A 21428-nucleotide genomic window follows, 5' to 3' on the forward strand; every position below is an offset into this window, starting at 1 on the left:
CTTTATTTATTCATATGCCCTTGAAATTCATCCTCCCCACAGTATTTAGGGTGATCTGTCTCCAATGCAAATAGGACCTTGAGTCCGTCTTGAAAACATAAATGTTCAAACATCTTAAGATTACATATAAGGCTTTCATCATCTGACTTCTGCCTAACTCTCCATCTTTAGCCCTTTCCCCTTTCTGCCCTTTTCTCTGGGATTACTCAACTGCTGGTGATGCTCTCCTCGGGCGCTTGTATTTTAGACAAATATGCTATCTGAGGCTTCTTTCCCTCTCTTGTTGCTGCCTTGCATGCTGTTACCCTTTCCTGCCCTTTACCCCTTTTAGTCTGGCTAACCTCACTTTTTAAGTCTCAACTCAGGCATGATCTCTAGAAAAGCCATCTTTGACACCTTTTATTTACTTGGTTTTTTTTTTTTTTTTTTTTTTTTTTTTTTTTTTTGTGATGGAGTCTCACTGGAGTACAGCAGCATGATCTTGGCTCTCCGCAAACCTCTGCCTCCCAGGTTCAAGTGATTTTCCTAACTCAGCCTTCCAAGTAGCTGGGATCACAGGCACCCATCACCAAGCCCAGCTCATTTTTGTATTTTTAGTAGACAGGGCGTTTCATCACGTTGGCCAGGCTGGTCTGGAACTCCTGGCCTCAAGTGATCCACCCGCCTTGGCCTTCCAGAGTGCTGGGATTACAGATGTGAGCCACCGTGCTGTTCTTATTTACATTCTTTAAACCCCAGTGTTTAGCACTTAGCAGGAACTCAGTAAATAATTGTCCAGTAAAATAGATAAAGACTGTTTATACAAAGATAACTTGAAAGATTGTCCCCTACTGTCTGGGGAGAAAGGGCATAAACATATAAATAAATGATTTACAGTTCAGATGAAAAAGATACAGTACAAAGATAAGGTACTAAGGCAACCCCAAGGAAGGAGACACCTGTTTAACAGGGGGAAGATAGTTCTAATCAAGGAAGACTTCACATAACTCTCTTAGTCTTAAAAGATGAAAAGAAATTTGTCAAAATAGCAGAAAACGTTTCAGATGTAAGGAACCTGATATACAATGATAAAGATGTAAAAAGTAACAGTAATTTTGGGACTCATTAATAATGAACAACACTCTTTGTGCCTTGTTGAAAAGATACTGTTATAGAGAACATCTACAGTGTTACTTTATATATTCCTACTGTATCATAAAATTTTGTTTTGTTTCTGACAGTTTAGCTCATTTACGTTGGGTGAATGAATTTGTGAGTGAATCTTTGAGACGTTTGTATGGGTTGAACCTATTGTCTAGTGTTAGTAGTCTCCCCAAGTGGTTTGTTGAAGTTTTGGATAATAGTTGAAGTTTTAATTAGATACTTCGTTAAGCTGATACTTAGAAGTATTTCTTACTGAGAAGTAAATGTTCCACTAAAGATTAGGCTTCATTCAAACTTTTTGTGATTGCGCCACTGCACTCCAGCTAGGATGGCAGAGTAAGGCCCTGTCTCAAAAACAAATAGAAGAAAACCCTCTCAATTTATAAAATAAAAATAAATGTTATTTTCTGTTTCTATAAAGACTATACCTTTTACCTAACTGTTCTAAGTAGTTCGTTTAACTAAATATTTGGATTTTTTCAGCTGAACATGACTTAGAAGTGGCATCAGAAGAAGAGCAAGAAAGGAAAGAAAGTGAAAATAACCAGCCACAGGTATTATATATATTGTTTTAAATTTCTCTTTTAATGTTGTTTTCTTTGCTTTAATGATGTAACATCTTTCAAATGAAATTACCTTTCAGACTAGCCTTTTAGAATCAATAGATCATTATTTAATATTTAGTATTAAAAACATTTAGACTAGTTAAAATATTCTTAGAATGTATCGTAACCTATAGCTAATCTTTTGTCTTTGTTTTTGTTATAGTTAATCTTTACCCTTGGAATTGAAGCCAGAAATTTCCTGAGTATTGTTGCCTCTTTCATTTTTATATTACATGATAAAGATGGTAACATCAAATATTGAATCATATTATTAAACAATAGAAATTATGAACATTTTAACACTGATGGCCACTGAGTTGAATTCATCTTAAAGGAGTAATCATTCCCAATGGTTCAGGATTTACATTCTTATATTCCTGGTCACTAATTCCAAGGTTAAAGATTTATTCTGCCTTGTGATCTCTGTCAGCTTCAGTGTCTACATTCAGGGAAAGAATGAAGTCAGAAAATCAACCCAGTTATTAAGAAAATCATTCCTTTTAGAATGGGATCTTTCCACTGTTAGGATATAAACAATAACTTTCTGATTATTTCAGTCTAGGAAATCAGTAAATGTTACGGAATTTTTTTATCCACTATTAATGAACCTTAGAATATATAAGAATTGGACTTAAGCTGATAGCCTATACAGATGCATAACACCATATTATGGTATATAATTTCAATCAAAATGTAAGGATTTGCTTTTCTTTCTGATTGTTGTTTATTTTGGCTCCAAATGATTTAAAGTTTCCCTACTCTCCAGTTAGAAATCTTTGGAAAAAGTACTTAAATGCACTGTAGTAGGTGCTCAGTATTTGAGGTATGGTAAGGTAAAATCTTTTTAAGTGAGGATGCCTTTGTAATGCTACAGATCATCTGCTAATTTATTTTTGGTAGATTTAACACGTAATGAATTAAGTTTAATCCAAAGGAACAGTGAAACACTTAACTTTGCTAGTTCATGCTTTTCTTCTATTTTAGGCTAAGGCAAATTAGTTTTTACTTCTTAGTTACTATTCCAGTGATTTGGGAGTAACTAAACATAGATTAAGTTTAACAGTTAAATTGTAATTATTTCCTAATTGTTCTTTGTCCATACTTGATTACTCAAGGATAAAGTTATTTTAAAAACATGCACCCTGACAGAAAAGACATCTGAAAAACAAAACAAGCAAATTAATCTTTCACTTTCACGTCTGCAAAAAATGTCTCAAGAACCAGAACTGAATAAGGAGTGTGATAGAGAGGATGTGTCTGTATATTCAGGACTTCCTGGTGTGCAAAATGGTGAAGAAATGTCAACCAAACAAGGCAAATTAGAGTGGAAAAATAACTTAAAACTCATCACAAATGAGTTAAAACAGAGCTGTGGTGAAACTTGTGAAAAATACAAAATTACTGCTTATCCTGGGGAAGAGCCACTACATGATAACTCTAAAGGAGGCGCAAACTTAAAGGAAGTACCCTCTTCTTTGACAAATAATATACTTGATTGTGATGAAAAAGATTCTCCTGTCTCTGTACTATACCAGGCATTGCCTGAACAAAAAGAACCCAGTCTTGAAGATGGCTTTTCATCTCCTTCATACTCTGTGTCCCCAGACTATGTCTGCCAGTCATATTCTAAGACTTATTTAAATGAAAATAAATTAGGCCATGGAAATGTTAACAAACCAGACACTGAACATGTTTTTAACACAGATGAGAATTTTTATAATGATAGAGAAAATAAAAAAGTAAGGAACCCAGAAGTAGTTACAGGTGAAATGAAAGAAGAATTTGATATGCAAATGACAAAAAATATGAACCAAAGTACCACTAATTGGAAATTAGACATCAGACATGTGCCTCAGTCTAGTGATCCAAAAAGACCTTTTGATTTGATCTGCTCCAAAGAAATGAAGCATATGATTCAAATAAAAAGGCACAGGATTTCTGCTGGTACAGACGCTTATAAGAAAACAAAACCAATACAGAACTTGTTCCAGAAGCCATTATATGATCATTGCAGTGCTCATAACTATAAAAGCATGGAACCTGAATTAGAAAATGTGAGGTCTTCTCTACCACATAGTGAGAGAACATCACAAGTATCTCTAAAAGAAGAATTACAGCAAGATATGCAAAGGTTTAAAAATGATATAGGCATGTTAAAAGTAGAGTTCCAGACTTTGGAGAAAGAAAAAGTCCAACTTCAGAAAGAGGTAGAGGTTTGCTTGCTGCTACTCTTTGTTTTTTTCTCTATCAATTAGTTTGATCCATTCTGATTTTCTGCTTATGAAGAGCTCAAGTATAAAATGGTGTTACCTAAATATGTAATTGTGTGTAGAAATAGATTATTTCTGCTAAGTAGCAGGAGTTAAGGAAAATGTTCTCAAAATCTGTGTTCCTTAATCAACTTAAGAAGTCTATGAGTCTTCGCTCTTCTAAGTGACATGTGGACTGGGAAACTAATTTAGCCATATACCATGTGACCTTGTACCAGTGTAAGTGTAAAAGAAGTTGCTTTATGAAAGGTAATAAGTGCTAGGGTTTTTTTCCATATTGACTTAAAAATGAATTCCTTTTATTTAAACAAGAACATGGCAATACAGTGGGAAAGAAGCAGTGACTGAAAGAGATATAAAAATGTTTCTAGCCCTGAGTATTGTAACAAATATTCCCAGCCAAAGGGATCTTTTTAATGCGAGCTTATCTGTTTGACTCAAACTGTTAGAGTTTATAATTCCATTCTGATCACTTTAAAGATTTTTGACAACAAATACATATACTTTCACATATTTTTTAAATCACCAGTCAAATATTTCTGTTGAACCAGACCTTTACATTATGTTGTTTAATAAAGTATGATAAGTTTGGGCGTGTATACCATATAAGTAGCATAACTCCTCAGTCAGCAATTTAGTATTTAACTCCAAAGTAGAAAGCTGAGTTCTGTACATTGAGTTTTAAAGATAAACAATAATCTGCAGATATTCTTCTTTTTCTTTCTTTCTTTCTTTCTTTTTTTTTTTTTTTTTTTTTTTTTTTGAGACAGAATATCACTGTATTGCCCAGACTGGAGTGCAATGGCATGATCTTGGCTCACTGCAACCTCTGCCTCCCGGGTTCAAGCCATTCTCCTGCCTCAGCCTCCTGAGTAGCTGAGATTACAGGCGTGCACCACCACACCCGGCTAATTTTTGTATTTTAGTAGAGACCAGGTTTCACCATGTTGGCCAGGCTGGTCTTAAACTCCTGACCTCATGATCTGCCTTCCTTGGCCTCCCAAAGTGCTGGGATTACAGCGTGAGCCACTGCGCCTGGCCGATATTCTTCTTTAAAAGTAAAAGTAGATGAGGTTACCTACACCCTGCTATGGCTTTAAATTACTTTGCCAGTGTCACGCTTTTAATTCATCTGATTAATTTGATGAATTTATCTGGTAATTTATCTGATTCAGCATTATGGAGTTATATCATCTCTTTTGGTGCCATAAAATGCTAGATAATGCCACTTTAGGAGCTCTGGATGGATCATTTAATCTTTCTTGTTTTACTCCCATTATCAGTAGATAATGGGGCTAACTTAGATAATTAATACTTATACTGTGTATCCTCCAGCTATAAAATTTTATGGTTATTGAATGTGAAATTTGGGAAGCATCTCATTCTCCAGAATTCCACACCAGCAACTCAGCACTTTCACTCTGTTCCTTATGTTGTGGCAAACTTTGGTTTCTGTGTTTCAGTGAGCACCTTCGCTTTGTTGATATCCCAGGATCCAAATGAGAAAAAGAATTATAAGAGACACTGGGGAAAAGAATAGCTTAGTGCAGAAAGGGGAAAGATTGCTTTCTCTTCCTGGAGCCATGTCACATCCTCTAAATCTGGCTGCATAGTGTAAAATCCAGGTGGTAAAGGCAGAAGAAGATGCATCTTGTGTCTTTGTCTTTTTATTTCTCTGTTTCTGCCAGTAAAATGGAGTGAAAATTCATAGTAGATAGTGAAGATTGGATGGGAATAAAAGCACAAAATTAAGAAGAGTCCTTGAAATTTTGGAAAATTCTGTTTTACCCAAACAGAAATGAAGCAGACTTTACAAAAATTTCATTAATAAAATTATAATAATAGCTGATAATTATGTAACAATTATATATACAATGATCCCATTAAAGTAAGTAGGAAATATTTTTATTGGCTAAAGTTACCATAGTTAAACTGAGTCAAATGATAAACTCAGTGAAAACAGAGAAATTCTTTTTGTTAAATAAAGTAATAGCAATTCCTTAGTATCAAACTTTCATCGAAGGTTGAAGAAGAAAGGAAGAAACACAGAAATAGTGAAATGGAAGTATCAGCAAACATACATGATGGTGCTACTGATGATGATGAAGATGATGGATTAATTCAAGAAAGAAGGAGTGGAGAAACTGATCATCAGCAATTTCCCAGGAAGGAAAATAAAGAGTATGCTGGGTAAGCCGGTAGCATATTTAACAGCAGATGATTGTTATTGTGCTATAAAACTAATTCTAATTTGGACTAATATTCATGATTAATGAATATTATACTTTTATTATGCAAGGGATATGCAACCTTGTCTTGTAATTAGAAAAAGGCAAATTAACAAACAATGAGATACCAGTTGTTTCAGTCATATTGATATTTTATTTAAAAAATAATATCCATTGATGGCAAACGCGAGAAAAAAGGCATTCTCGTACACTGTTGATAAATGAAATTGGTAAATCCTTTTTGAAGGATAATTTAGTATGTATTAGAATTTCAAATATTTCCTATCTTTAACCTAACAGCTTCACTTCTGGGACTAGATTCTACAGGAAAATATGACTTATGTAAAAATGCACACATACAAGGACATTTATTATGTATTATGTATAATATACAGTAAGCCTATATATAATATATGTAACATGTTAAAGATAAATAATATGTATTTTAAGGATATTTATATAAACACATTACATATATACATATGTATGTTAAGGATATTTATTATAGTATCCCAAATGTTGGGCTCTCAAATTAATCTGAATATTGCCAAGGGATTACACAGAGGGATCTGTACTCCATGTAAACATTTCAGTATATTGGGTATTTTTAGGGGCTCATGCTCAACTGTTAACACAGTGGGAAATTGCAGTCTCTGTAAATTATGTAGGTATATGAAAGTGATATCCTTGTGCATGTTTTTAGACCATAAAAAAGTAGTTATGACTGGGCGCGGTGGCTCATGCCTGTAATCCCAGCACTTTGGGAGGCTGAGGCAGGTGGATCACTTGAGGTCAGAGTTGCAGACGAGCCTAGAAAACATGGTGAAACCCCATCTCTACTAAAAATACAAAATTAGGCAGGCGTGGTGGCAGGCACCTATAAACCCAACTACTAGGGAAGCTGAGGCAGGAGAATCGCTTGAACTTGGGAGGCAGAAGTGGCAGTGAGCCAAGATTGTGCCACTGCACTCCAAACTGGGCACAAGGTGAGACTCTATCTCCAAAAGTAATAATAATAATAATTGCAGATTTTCTGGTGGTAAATCTAACTAGGCTAAAAGTCTATAAAAGTTACCACATTCTTTTCTTTTTTTGACAAGATGGAGTTTCGCTCTTGTTGCCCAGGCTGGAGTGCAGTGGCACGATCTCAGCTCACTACAACCTCTGTCTCCTGTGCTCAAGCAATTCACCTGCCTCAGCCACCCAAGTAGCTGGGATTTCAGGCCCGCGCCATCACATCAGACTAATTTTTTTGTATTTTTAGTAGAGATGGGGTTTCACCATCTTGGCCAGCTGGTCTTGAACTCCTGACCTCGTGATTCACCCGCCTCAGCCTCCCAAAGTGCTGGGATTACAGGCATGAGCCTCCGTGCCCCGCCCATTGTTTTATTTTCAAACAAAATCATAACTAATCAGAATATTGCTATTTTGGAGCTGCATATAATGACATACAGGTATTCTAAAAGTAAAGGTTTTTTCACCCACCCGGATATTTTCCTGATTTCTTCTTTCATGTTATATGTGTATCATTCTATTTTTAAAACTTAGTTAAAAAAAAAACTTCATTTAAGTGAAAAACAAAATCAAAAATATAGCCCAAATCTAATTGCTACTTCCGTGTCTAAAGATCATTGCTTATAATCTGTGAGCTCCAGCCTTTTACTGTAGCATTCAAGTTTAGTGTAGCATTCACCTCTCTGTAGTTTCTTTTTTTTCTTCCAAGTTCCTAGGAAACATCTAGACTCTGTGGGCCTAATCTCTGCTCACCTTCTATCTCTAGGTAGAATGGTTTTCTCTCACTTTTTTGTCTTGTGAACTCCTCTATTTTGTCTCTTCTGTTTTAAAACTGTCCTTATGCTCAGATGTACCTTTTCATATATTAACTCTTACATATCACATTTTATCATAATGGTATGATAAAATTATGATTTTTGAAGCAGGGAATATACATTTCCTCTTATGTTGTTGGTAATTGGTGTTTTTTGAATTAGTGAATGAATTGAGATGGAGGAAATGTTGGAATTTTATAAAAATTTTTTGGTTGTCAGAGTTATTAGAAAACATTGGCTTTTTAATGGCTTTTTAAATTTTTTTTATTCTTTTTTGTTCCTTAACTCTCTTTCTGCATTTTGTTTCTTTTTTTCTTTTTTCTTATCTGTCATTTCCCATGGCTTTTTTAAAGTAGTGGTCCTGCCTTGCAAATGAAGGAAGTAAAGAGAACCTCGAAAGAATCTGTGAATTCACCAGTGTTTGAGAAAGCCAGTTTACTAACTGGTGGCCTGCTACAAGTGGATGATGACAGCAGTTTAAGTGAAATAGATGAGGATGAAGAAAGGTAAAATCTGTGATTTCTTTATTTCTCTATGGAGGAAGGTTAGTAATAATTTTTTTTCTGAAAATAGAGTGATGTAGTCTCCCAAAGCTAGAGAATATCGACTGTTTCCATGCTGCCGAAAGATTAAGATGAGGACAACTTTGACAAGCAGCAGTTTCAATAAATGGTCACCATGGAGCCCTGACTGTAGTGGATGGGCTTTGACAGTGTTTGAGAGAACTTGGACTGAGAGGCAGTAGGTAAACGGGTGGTAACTGAAGAAGAATGTAGGATTCAAGGGAGCCTTCTTTCTTTTTTATTTTAAAATGTAAGCTTTTAGAGTATATTTACATGCTTTTGGGAGTGACCCAGTAGAGAAGGAAATGCTTATGCAATTTAGTTTTGTTTGCATGTCTAAGCCTCAGAAAGCTTGATCCATTATCTTTTAAAGATTTATAATGAACTAACTGTTCTTAGAACTTCTATTTATGTAGTTTTTTGCTGTATAAAAAGAGATTGTTCATTTAGAATTGTTTCAGAAATGGAATATTCTTATATAATTGAATGTGTCGCTGACAATCTAAAAGTTAAACTATCATATATGGATTTTAAAAAATTAATAAACATGCAAACCATGTAGGTCATACTGAATTGAATTTAAATAATTCTTGGTAATTGAAGATATCAGAGTACTTTTGACAATAGCATCATGAACAGCTATGATTTTGTAAGACTAAAAGATCAGGTGTATTAACTTAATAGTTGTTTAGATTCTGGGGAGAAGGGGAGGATTTTGTTTATGTACAGTAGAAAATTAAACTGTTGACAGTCTATCACAGACTTAGATTATAAAGTTCTAAAATATTAAAAACCATGTTACCTTATGCTCATAGTGTCATTGACATGTATGCTCAATAAGGATTTTTTTTTTTTTTTTTGGCAGAGTCTTGCTCTGTTGCCCAGGCTGGAGTGCAGTGATGTGATCTCAGTTCACTGCAACCTCCGTCTCTTGCGTTCAAGCAATTCTCATGCCTCAGCCTCCCAAGTAGCTGGGACTACAGGTGCACACCACCATGCCTGGCTATTTTTTGTATTTTTAGTAGAGACAGGGTTTTGCCATGTTGGCCAGGCTGGTCTTGAACTCCTAACCTCAAGTGATCTGCCCACCTTGGCCTCCCAAAGTGCTGGGATTACAGGCATGAGCCACCATGCCTAGCTTCAATGAGGATTTTTGAATGCATGAATAAAGAGTTGAGTAGATGAATGAATGAACGTTGATGAATTTCTTTAGAAAAAATAAATGTTGAGCTTATTGAAAGTAGGTTTCCAAATTGGCTAGATATAAGGTCTTTTTAGTTTAAAAATATTTACAAGATTAAAAAATTATTATTTATAATTATAACCAGAAATAGAATGAAAATATAGATTCATCTGCTATCATATCACTTAAAAACACTTGAAAATAAATATTACTTTCACAGCACAGCAAAATATGTTTTGGAGCTAGAATTTTTGGGTTTGAATTTTGGGTCTGCTACTGACCAGCTATATGTGCTTGGGCAAATTACTTGGCTTTTCTGTGCCTACTTTCTTCCTTTATAAAATACCTAATATTTTATCAACCTCACAGAATTATTGTTATGATTAAAATGAATTTAACATATGTACAGGGCTTAGAATAATGCATAGTACCTGCATTGTGAGTCCTGAAAAAAGCTAATATCGTCATTCAAAAAGGGTTTCCCTCATGTAAGGGTGTTAAGTAATATATTCCAAATAGGTTTTAGTGCCAGTAAAAGCTTGTTTTTATTGAAAAGGTCAATAGCGAAAAAAACCTGGTATATTTCTTTCTATTGAGTAATGCAAGTAACACTGTGTTTTCCTTTTGCTTTGACTGTCAGGAAGCTTGATCTAAATTTGTTTGTTATCATATTAGTATATTTTTCTTGTCACTTACTTTTACTTTTTCTGTTTATAGTTCAATACCCCTTGTAGAAAGTTATTATCTTTTATATTACCTGTAAAAAATATTCCTGTGAACTTTATGAATAGGGTAATAAATAAATTACAAATGCAGGGCTTTTATTTAAAAAAACAATAATTTTAGATATTCCTTGCATTTTACATATTTACTATTTGCCTGAAAGGTTTTTTTTTTTTTTTTTAGGCCTAGTAAGAAAACATCTAATGAAAAGAACAAGGTACTGTAAAAAATAAATTATCAAAATTATTGTTTAAAAAAATACATTATAAAAGATAAAGTGGGCTGGGCACAGTGGCTCACACCTCTAATCCCAGCACTTTGGAAGGCTAAAGCAGGAGGATTGCTTAACTTCAGGAATTTGAGACCAGCCTAGGTAACATAGTGAGAGCCCTATCTCTACAAAAATTAAGAAAAAATTAACCAGGCATAGTGAGCATACCTGTAGTCCCAGCTACTTGGGAGGCTGAGGTGAGAGGATTGGTTGAGCCCGGGAGTTTGAAGCTGCAGTGAGCTATGATCACGATGCTACACTCCAGCCTGAATGACAGAGCAAGACCTGATGTCAAAAAAAAAAAAAAGAAATGAAAAAAAAACAGAGAATTTTTTGTTGTAAAGATATTTACTTTGAAAAACTGACTAAGAAGCACTAACTGTTGATAATATATCCTTTTAACAAAAATCAGTTCTTTTAAAGAAATACCTGGGTTTTTGCTCATATAGAAAGATGGATAATTACCGCTTCTGTATGTGCTATAAATATTTTGGGGACATTTTGAAACAGTGTTATTTATTTCAACCCCATAGGTCAAAAACCAAATACAGTCTGTGGATGATGTTGATGACTTAACTCAGTCATCTGAAACAGCCTCAGAGGATTGTGAGCTGCCTCACTGTAGTTACAAGAATTTTATGTTGCTCATTGAACAACTTGGAATGGAGTATAAAGGTAGGCCTATTGCAGAAATTTAAGGCCTTTTTATGTATCCCACTGTAATGTATGTAAAGTAATAAAGTGAAATGTATGCACACTTAGCATACATTATGCTGTGTTTAATTGGTGGCTACAATGCTGCAACTGTGCAAAGCTGAAGAGATCTTTCTATAATATATTCTTAATATTATTCCTTTGTTAGCTATGTTTTTTGCAGGGATTTTTTTCTCCCAGTTTGTGGCTTGACTTTTCATCCTCTCTTTTTTTTTAATTTTATTTGTTAATTGTTTTGTTGACTTTTCATTCTCTTAATGGTATCTTTTGAAGAGCAGAAGTTTTTAATTTTGATTAAGTCCAATTTATCTGTTTAATTATGGATTTTGCTTTTTGTATCGCATTTAAGAAGTCTTTGCTTGACACAGGGTCACAAAGATTTCCTCCTATGCTTTTTTTCTAGAAGTTTTATAGCTTTAGGTCTTTCTCTGGGACAAAATCTCACTCTGTCACTCAGGCTGGAGTGCACTGTAACTGCAACCTCCACCTCCCAGGTTCAAGCGATTCTTCTGTCTCAGCCTCCTGAGTAACTGGGATTATAGGCATGTGCCACCATACCCAGCTTTTTTTGTTTGTTTTTTGGGTTTTTTTTGTATTTTTTTGTTTGTTTTTTTGTTTTTTGGGATGGAGTCTCGTTCTGTCACCCAGGCTGGAGTGCAGTGGCACGATCTCCGCTCAGTGCAAGCTCTGCGTCCTGGGTTCACGCTATTCTCCTGCCTCAGCCTCCCAAGTAGCTGGAACTACAGGCGCCCGCCCCAGGCCTGGCAAAGTTTTTGTATTTTTAGTAGAGAGGGGGTTTCACCATGTTAGCCGGGATGTTCTTGATTTCCTGACCTCGTGATCCGCCCGCCTTGGTCTCCCAAAGTGCTAGGATTACAGGTGTGAGCCACCCACCGTGGCCTGCCGGCTTTTTTGTGTTTTTAATAGAGGCGGGATTTCATCATGTTGGCCAGGCTGGTCTCAAACTCTCGACCTCAAGTGATCTGCCCACCTCGGCCTCCCAGAGTGCTGGGATTACGGGCATGAGCCACTGTGCCCAGCCAGTTTTGGGTCTTATATTTAGGTCTGTGATCCATTTTGAGTTCCTATTTTTGTATGGATTGAAGTATGGATTCAAGTTCATCTTTTTGGATATGGACATGCAATTGTTCCAGCATCATACGTCAGAAAGGCTAGCCTTTTCCTACTGCATTTGCCATTATGCCTTTGTCAAAAGTAAGTTGACTGCATACGTGTGGGTCTATTTCTCAACTCTATTGTGTTCCGTTGATCTACAGATGCTCCTGAGTTTTATCTCAGGTTTTTGGTTTTTTGTTTTTTGGCTTATAAGCTATGACTCTTTGTTTTGCTATCTTAGTGGTTGCTTTAGGATTTATAGTATATGACTTGAACTTATCACAGTCTACCTTCATATAATGTCATACCACATCATATATGGTATAATTTTGTTATAGTTCTGGTATGCAGTATAATTATAATAGTAGGCTTTCATTTTTTTCTCTCCTAGCCATATCCTTTCTGAATCTGTGGGATTATAGTTAATTTATTAAGTTTAGAAAGTTTTGGCCAATTTTTCTTCACATTTTTTTTTTTCTGTCTCTCTTCCTCCCTCTTTGGGGGCTTATATATTAGCTGCTTGGATTTTTTTCTATAGTTCATTGGTGTCTCAAAGTTATGAATCTTTTCTTTTGTAATGGTTCATCTGTGTTTATTTTTATCTAATTTAGTTTTCATCTTTGACATTGTAATTTGCATCTCTACAAGTGCAATTTGGTTTTTAAAAAAATATCTTCCATGCCTCCACTTATCTTCTTGAGCTTTATTTTGGGGTACAGTTGAATTCCATATAAACAGCTTGACTTTTTCCTATCTTGCTTTTATGATTTGGGCTAATTCCCCACTCCTGAGGCAATACCTTTCTGATTATTCATTGTCTTGAGAAGTATGAGTTTTTCCAGCCTGACTGTGGGAATGAACACTCTTCCCGGTGCTGTGGAAGCACCAGGCAGGATTTCCTCTCTTTCTAGGTGGTTTTTTCTTTGGTTTCAGGTAGTTTCCTGGCATACATGCACTGTTCATTACACTGCTCAATACCCAAGAAGGGATCTCTGCAGAGCTCCAGAGTTCTTTCTCTGTGCCTCTCCTTCCTCTCTGGTGTCCTGTGATCTCTGTCTACCTTGCATTTACCAGACTCTCAGCTTCATCACTTCAACTCAGAGAGTTTGCTGGATTTTATGTCAGTTTTTCCTCCCCACGTCATGGCCTGGAAACTCTGAAGGCCAAGCTCTGGCCATTCATGAGACCATAAGACTTACTTCCTTTGTTTCTTTTCTTTTCTTTTCTTTTCCTTTTTTTGAGACAGAGTCTCACTCTGTCGCCCAGGCTGGAGTACAGTGGTGCGATCTCAGCTCACTGCAACCTCCGCCTCCTGGGTTCAAGCAATTTTCCTGCCTTAGCCTCCCAAGTAGCTGTGATTACAGGCACATGCCACCACGCCCTGCTACTTTTTGTATTTTCAGTAGAGACAGGGTTTTACTATGTTGGCTAGACTGGTCTCGAACCCCTAGCCTCAGGTGATCTGCTCACCTCGCCTCCTAAAGTGCTGGGATTACAGGTGTGACCCACCATGCCCAGCCACTTCCTTTGTTTCTTGTCTGTCAGGGATCGTTGTGTTCATTGCCTGAGTCCACTGTCTTGAAACTCATTGTTTCATGTATTTTGTCTGTTTTGTCTTTGGTCGTTTCAGGAAAGAAGGAAAGTTAGTACTTGAAGCAGACTGCAGTGAGGCTCAGCACATGCCGCAGACTGGCTGCATGCTTTTCTTCCCCCTTTGCTCAGCTGCTGCTTCTCGTCTTTCATTTCTCAGTGTAGCCACCTCTCCTTCAGGGAAATCTTACCTGGGCCCAGTATAGATCACATTATCTTTTGTGGTCATAGAACTCTGTTTCCTTACAGCATCTATCTGAATTCATAATTGTGACTTTTTTTGTCTTTGTTTCTTCACTATACTTTAAGCTAAGCAAATGCAGAGGTCTTGTCTGTTTTATCTGCAGAGCTTAGTTTAATGTCTTCCACATTGTAGGCCCTCAGTATATAATTGGTCAGTGTCTTAATGAGTTACAGTGTATAGTGTGTTATATGCGAAAAGTACTCATATATTTCTGTCTTGTTTTCTCCCTGATACAGATTCTGTTAGCCTATTGAAAATCCAGGATGCAGCTCTTTCGTGTGAAAGATTACTAGAACTTAAAAAAAATCACTGTGAACTACTTACAGTAAAAATTAAAAAAATGGAAGATAAGGTTAATGTACTACAAAAGGAGCTATCTGAAACAAAAGAAATAAAATCACAGTTAGAGCATCAAAAAGTTGAATGGGAACGAGAACTGTGCTCTTTGAGGTATGATAGCCTAGTTTTAAAGAAATGTTTAACTGTTTGTACTAAAGATAATATAGAATTCTTGTAATTGCTGACTTACCTTCTGGGGCTTAGCAGGGAAGAAAGCTTAGTCTTGTGGAGTGTGAAATTCTTGGAAATAATATAACTAGTTCTTAACTATGAACTTCTACTAAATATATATTCTTTTAAATCACTTTAATGGCTATGTAGAAGTTTGTCATACAGAAGTCTCATTATTTATTTAATAGAATAAGTTTTGGGTTTACAATTTTTTTGTATTACAGTTAATGCTAGAAGGAATACCTTTTTATAAATGTTTTTCTATATTTCTAATTATTTACTTTGAATAAATTCTTCAATATAGAATTGTTCATAGGAATTTTTTTTAAAAAGGCCTTTGATCCAGATTTTTAAATTGTTCTCAAGAAAGTTTATGTTAATTTACGTTTCAATTAATAGAGAATGAAATGCCCATTTTTTCAACCTAAATTTTTTTTTTTTTTGAAATGGAGTCTTGCTGTGTTGCCCAGGCTGGAGTGCAGTGGCGCGATTTCAGCTCACTGCAACATCCGCCTCCTGGGTTCTCTTGCCTCAGCCTCCTGAGTAACTGGGATTACAGGCGTATGCCACCACACCTGGCTAATTTTTTATATCTTTAATAGAGATGTGGTTTCACCCTGTTGGCCAGGCTGGTCTCGAACTCCTGACTTCAAGTGATCTACCCTCCTCAGCCTCCCAAAGTGATAGGATTACAGGCATGAACCACTGGCACCTGGCCAAAAAGAAATTTTCAACTTGCATCTTTATTGAATCATTTCCAATATCCTTTTCCATAATATTTACCAGAGGTACTTGTAACAGAAACCTACCAGTTAACAGAATGTTCTTTCATCACTGCCTTTCAAGCATATATGTCCTTTGGAAAAGACTGAAGTGAGAAATTAAAAATCAGAGAACTAGAAAGGAAAGATATTCAAGAACATAGAAATTGTATTAGGGTAATAAACCAACATATGAAGCAGCAGATCACACAATGAACTTTTTATTTTGTAACAATACAGATTTTAAGGTAAGCATCTTTAACTGCAGATTTAGCTTAAACCAAGAAGAAGAGAAGAGAAGAAATGCTGATATGTTGTATGAAAAAATTAGGGAACAGTTAAGAAGGAAAGAAGAGCAATATAGGAAAGAAGTTGAAGTGAAACAACAGCTTGAACTGAGTCTCCAAACACTGGAGATGGAATTGAGGACTGTAAAAAGTAATTTGAATCAGGTAAATTAATTTTGGATAAAAATTTTATATTTTTAACTTTATTTCATCACTATTACTTATCCTTTTGATTTAATATATATTATCTAGGTTAAAAACAAAAATGTTATCTCATCTTAAGCTGACCTATGACCTTTATAACTAAAATTATTCATGGTAAATCTTGACACCTAATAGATGCTCAGTCTCTGTTTTCTAAATGAAGGAATGGAGGATAAGTTGAGTTTAATCACTAACATAAATGTTAATTTAGGCATTTAATGTTAAAATACAGGCTAAATATCTCTAAAATTATGATGAAACTAGTAAAATGTTTGACATTTTATTTCACAATTCTTTATTTGCCTGTATTTAAGAACCGTTTTTGCTCTTTGATGAATTTAGCTGACATTTATGTGATTAAAATTTGAGTAATTCTTGAGTAATAAAGGTTCTTGCATTTTAATATGCTATTTCCTTTTTATAAGTTTTTTTGTTTTAAAATTCTGCTCTTGATTAACCTTTTAGACTTTTAAAAAATGCTAATAGACCCAAAACTTAATATATCTCTAGGTCGTACAAGAGCGAAATGACACTCAGAGGCAACTTTCTCGAGAACAGAATGCCAGAATGTTACAAGATGGAATTCTGACCAATCACCTTTCCAAACAAAAGGAGATTGAAATGACTCAAAGGAAAATGAATTCTGAGGTATTTATATTTCCTTTAGTCATTTTCAAATATGTGTGTATATATATTTGTATGTGTATATATTTTAAAAACCAACTATGTATGCATCTTGGAAAGTATTGAGGATTTTTAAGCCATATATGTATATCTTGGGGGTGGTGGTAGCGTTTTTGGTCCATTGGAAAAAGTGATGTTCTTAATTCAGCTCCACTTGTCTGCAGCAGTCAAGTAACGACATTCAGAATGGCCTCATCCAAAGGAGAAGCTTTTAATATCTTCCATAGGAATTGATGGTCTTTCCACAATCTCAAAACCCTTGCTACTAACAATAGATGCTTGAGTTTTTGGAAGTGATTTCATCGCCTTGATATATTAATGGAGAGGTTAGTTTATTACTTCTACTCACAGGAAGGGAGGAAAAGTACAGCCAGTTCAGTGACCGTATTTTGGATATTAATCTTCTCACTTTTGAGAAGAGTAATAGTGTGCTGCAAGTAGTATCTTATTTATATGCCATGATATATACTTAGTGATAATTTAGTAATAAGTATTTTGTTCCTAGTAAAACAGTTCGGCATATTTCTCCGTTTCACATTATTACGGTTTTAAACATTATGAAGCGGAAACAAAAGTTATTGCGACAACAAATCATCTCATGATTTTCTAAGAGGAGCTCTACAGATTTTGTCCTATTTACCATTAGTGTTGTGAAATAAAAGTCTTCTTTTGTATTTAAATATTTATACCACAGAAATAACTGATTTAGTGAAAGAAGACTACAAATAGAATCAGAAGCCCCAGGGAAAATCATACAGCTGCTTATATTTTTTTTAACTTTTCCTTTTCAAAATCGTGATACTAAATGAGTCCATTGATATAGTAGAAGTGCTTAGTACAATGCCTAGATTTATTATTCATCAATAAACAAAGTTGTTATAACTGACTATAAAGATGTGAGAAAAGTATAGAATATTCTCAGAAAAAAGAAACTTGAAAAACTTCGGGAAATTTCGTCTGTCCAGATATATGCAGAGCCAAGGCTCTTCCTGTGGGTTGGTGTATGGGTTAGATATCAGAATATAAACCCAATTTTTTAATGTGATCAAATTATTAATCTTTTATGCTTTTGAATTTGTTGTACTTCAGGGAAAGGCCTTTCCAATTCTGAGATTCTTAAAAATTTTCTAGTGATTTCTTTTTTACTTTCATGGATTAATTGTCTTCAAATAAATTTTTGAACTTTGGGGAGTTAATGCTCTATAAGGTTTGAGTTTTGATCCAACTTTTTTTTCAATTGGATATACACTTGTTGCAACCCTTTATTGTAAAATGTACAGCTTATTCTTTAATTTCAGAGGAAATCATGATATGTCTTTTTCTTGGGTGCTAACTCAAAGTTTCCTTTGTTTTACTTAGAATTCTCATAGTCATGAAGAAGAAAAAGACCTATTGCATAAAAATAGCATGTTGCAGGAAGAAATTGCTATGCTAAGGCTAGAAATAGACACAATAAAAAATCAAAACCAGGAAAAAGAAAAGAAATGTTTTGAGGACCTTGAAATTGTAAAAGAAAAGAATGAAGACCTTCAGAAGACTATAAAGCAGAATGAGGAAACATTAACACAAACAATATCCCAGTATAATGGACGGCTTAGTGTTCTGACAGCTGAGAATGCAATGCTAAATTCTAAACTGGAGAATGAAAAGCAAAGCAAGGAACGACTGGAAGCAGAAGTTGAATCATACCGTTCTAGATTGGCTGCTGCTATACATGATCGTGATCAAAGTGAGACATCAAAAAGAGACCTAGAAATTGCTTTCCAGAGAGCAAGAGATGAGTGGTCTCGTTTACAGGACAAAATGAATTTTGATGCGTCTAACCTAAAAGATAACAATGAGATTCTTTCTCAACAACTATTTAAAACTGAAAGTAAACTCAATAGCCTAGAAATTGAGCTCCATCACACAAGAGATGCCCTCAGAGAAAAGACTTTGGGTTTAGAACGGGTACAAAAGGACCTAAGCCAAACCCAGTGTCGAATGAAGGAAATGGAACAAAAGTATCAAAATGAACAAGTTAAAGTGAATAAATACATTGGAAAGCAGGAGTCTGTAGAGGAGAGATTGTCTCAACTACAAAGTGAGAATATGCTGCTTCGACAACAACTGGATGATGCCCACAACAAGGCTGATAATAAAGAGAAGACAGTGATTAATATTCAAGACCAGTTTCATGCTATTGTGCAGAAACTTCAAGCTGAGAGCGAAAAGCAAAGTCTTCTGCTAGAAGAAAGAAATAAGGAGTTAATCAGTGAATGTAATCACTTAAAAGAAAGGCAGTATCAATATGAAAATGAAAAGGCAGAAAGAGAAGTAAGTATCAAGAAAGATAAATATTTTTCAAACCTCCCGAAAGAAAATTTAAAATAATATACGGTTATGTAGTTAACTATAAAAATAAATAGATAAGCTTATTTACGCTATCAGTTTAGAAACATCCCTTGTTTTCAGCAAATAAAAGAACTGAGAGATGCTTTACTTTGAGTAAAGACATTGTATCATCTGTGAAATTTTGAGTTTTAAGTTATGAATTGTTAATAGACTAGTATGAATGGTAAACTAATGTGAATAATGTAGTCTTTTACTGCTGAAGATAAAATTTTAATGTTTTTATGTTGCCACATCTTAAGAACATTTCCATTTATCTGCCACCATGAAACAGATAAATGGAAATGCTCATACTTGAAATGAGTATTTTGAAATTAAGATTCAATTAAGTGTGTTATTTTGACAGTTAATTCCAGATTTCCCAGATAAACTGAAGTATATTGCTATATCTCTTAATACTTTTCTGTCAGTAGCTTTTTATATATTTCAGTTGATGTAATTTTATTTTTATTCTTGTCAATTTGAATTGTCTAAAAATATTTCAATCTCAAATTACATATTGTTATGATCTCTCAATTCTTTAAAGCATGTACTTTTTATTAAACCATAATTTGGGACAAATGTGCACTTTAGCAACCATATTTGATTTAATCTCCCCACTGGTATTTATAATTTACTTTGAATATATTATGAGCAAATAATTTGCTCATAATTTTCAATGCCCAGTGACTATCATTTGGGTATAACTTTGTTCAGTACAAAGATAAGTATAGTGATTTGTGATTTATTAGTTTGGTATTGGACGACCATTTTCACAATAATGAGTGGTGGCAGGATTCACAGGCAGCAAGAATGGAGTGAGCAGGGGAGAGTCATAGCAGCTGAGGTCAGGGAGGCAGGTGGAGGCCAGGTTACCTAGGGCCTCTAAGGCCATTGGAATTTACCTGTATTCTGAGATAGGAATCTTTTGGAATAATGTGAGCAAGCAATTGAATATGTGAGGAGCTCTGAAGTTGATCTGATGTTCTAATAAAAAAGAGCAAAAATGTTTCATAGGGTACAATTAATCACTACCAGTTCCACTCACATAACTATTTCGAGACTTCAGTAGGTTGTTAAGCATTATAAATTCATTGGGGGATGAATGAATAATGGGCTGAATCTGTTGTCTAAGTAACGTCATACCTAATTGGCAGGAAGATAACACCTGTGTCCTTAACTGAATTCAGTAATAAACAGGAATGTGTACATATGAGGACAAGAAGGTGAATCAATGTATGTGGTAATTTTTAAAATTATATATGTCATAAATATTATTAACATAATTTATTCTTTTACATAATTAATAATAAGGTGGTTTATAAAATCAGTAATAAAAATGTCTTATCAGGTTGTTGTGAGACAACTTCAACAAGAACTGGCTGATACCCTAAAAAAACAATCTATGTCAGAGGCTTCACTGGAGGTTACATCACGTTATCGTATTAATTTAGAAGATGAGACACAGGATTTAAAGAAGAAATTAGGTCAAATCAGAAACCAAGTATGTATGAAATTTAACATGTCAACAGTTAATCTATAACTGGTTAAATATATAGTGTTTTATCATACTAATTTAGTGGTAATTTAGTAGGTAACCTTCTTTTGTATTTTCGTTATAATTAATTTAAATTTTATTAACTTTTTTTTTTCTTTGAGATGGAGTCTCGCTTTATCGCCCAGGCTGGAGCACGGTGGCACGGTGGCACAATGTCTGTTCACTGCAAGCCCCACCTCCCAGGTTCACACCATTCTCTTGCCTCAGCCTCCCGAGTAGCTGGGACTACAGGTGCCTGCCACCACGCCTGGCTAATTTTTTGTTTTTTTTTGTTTTTTTTTAGTAGAGTCGAGGTTTGACCGTGTTAGCCAGGATGATCTCCATCTGCTGACCTCGTGATCCACCTGCCTTAGCCTTCCAATGTGCTGGGATTACAGGCGTGAGCCACCGCGCCTGGCCTAAATTTTATTATCTTTATAATACACTTGCTGCTTTTTTTTTTTTTGGAGACAGTCTCACTCTGTTGCCCAGGCTAGAGTACAGTGGCACTGTCTCAGCTCACTGCAACCTCCACCTCCCGGGTTCAAGCGATTCTCCTGCCTCAGCCTTCTGAGTAGCTGGCATTACAGGTGTGT

The 21428-nt window shown here is 35.1% G+C and overlaps 1 protein-coding gene across 9 annotated transcripts in view; it reads left to right on the forward strand.

Moving 5' to 3' along the window:
• ANKRD26 (ankyrin repeat domain 26) overlaps positions 1 to 21428 on the forward strand; it is a 101684-nt gene that overhangs the window by 51947 nt on the left and 28309 nt on the right. For 5 of the 9 annotated variants that reach the window (XR_004060008.1, XM_030940569.1, XM_030940571.1 and 2 more), the window contains 11 exons: positions 1627 to 1697; positions 2864 to 3955; positions 6042 to 6208; positions 8429 to 8581; positions 10728 to 10761; positions 11349 to 11490; positions 14716 to 14929; positions 16019 to 16202; positions 16752 to 16889; positions 18285 to 19241; positions 20647 to 20799. Coding sequence is in view for 8 of the 9 variants with exons in the window: in XM_030940569.1 (XP_030796429.1) it covers positions 1627 to 1697; positions 2864 to 3955; positions 6042 to 6208; positions 8429 to 8581; positions 10728 to 10761; positions 11349 to 11490; positions 14716 to 14929; positions 16019 to 16202; positions 16752 to 16889; positions 18285 to 19241; positions 20647 to 20799 (3305 nt within the window). In the remaining variant the exon portion in view is untranslated. The remainder of the gene's footprint in view (positions 1 to 1626; positions 1698 to 2863; positions 3956 to 6041; positions 6209 to 8428; positions 8582 to 10727; positions 10762 to 11348; positions 11491 to 14715; positions 14930 to 16018; positions 16203 to 16751; positions 16890 to 18284; positions 19242 to 20646; positions 20800 to 21428) is intronic. The other 4 variants (XM_010381434.2, XM_010381432.2, XM_030940570.1 and 1 more) reach the window with 3 other exon arrangements.

This window comes from Rhinopithecus roxellana, chromosome 11 (assembly GCF_007565055.1).
Source record: "Rhinopithecus roxellana isolate Shanxi Qingling chromosome 11, ASM756505v1, whole genome shotgun sequence".
Classification (NCBI taxonomy): domain Eukaryota; kingdom Metazoa; phylum Chordata; class Mammalia; order Primates; family Cercopithecidae; genus Rhinopithecus; species Rhinopithecus roxellana.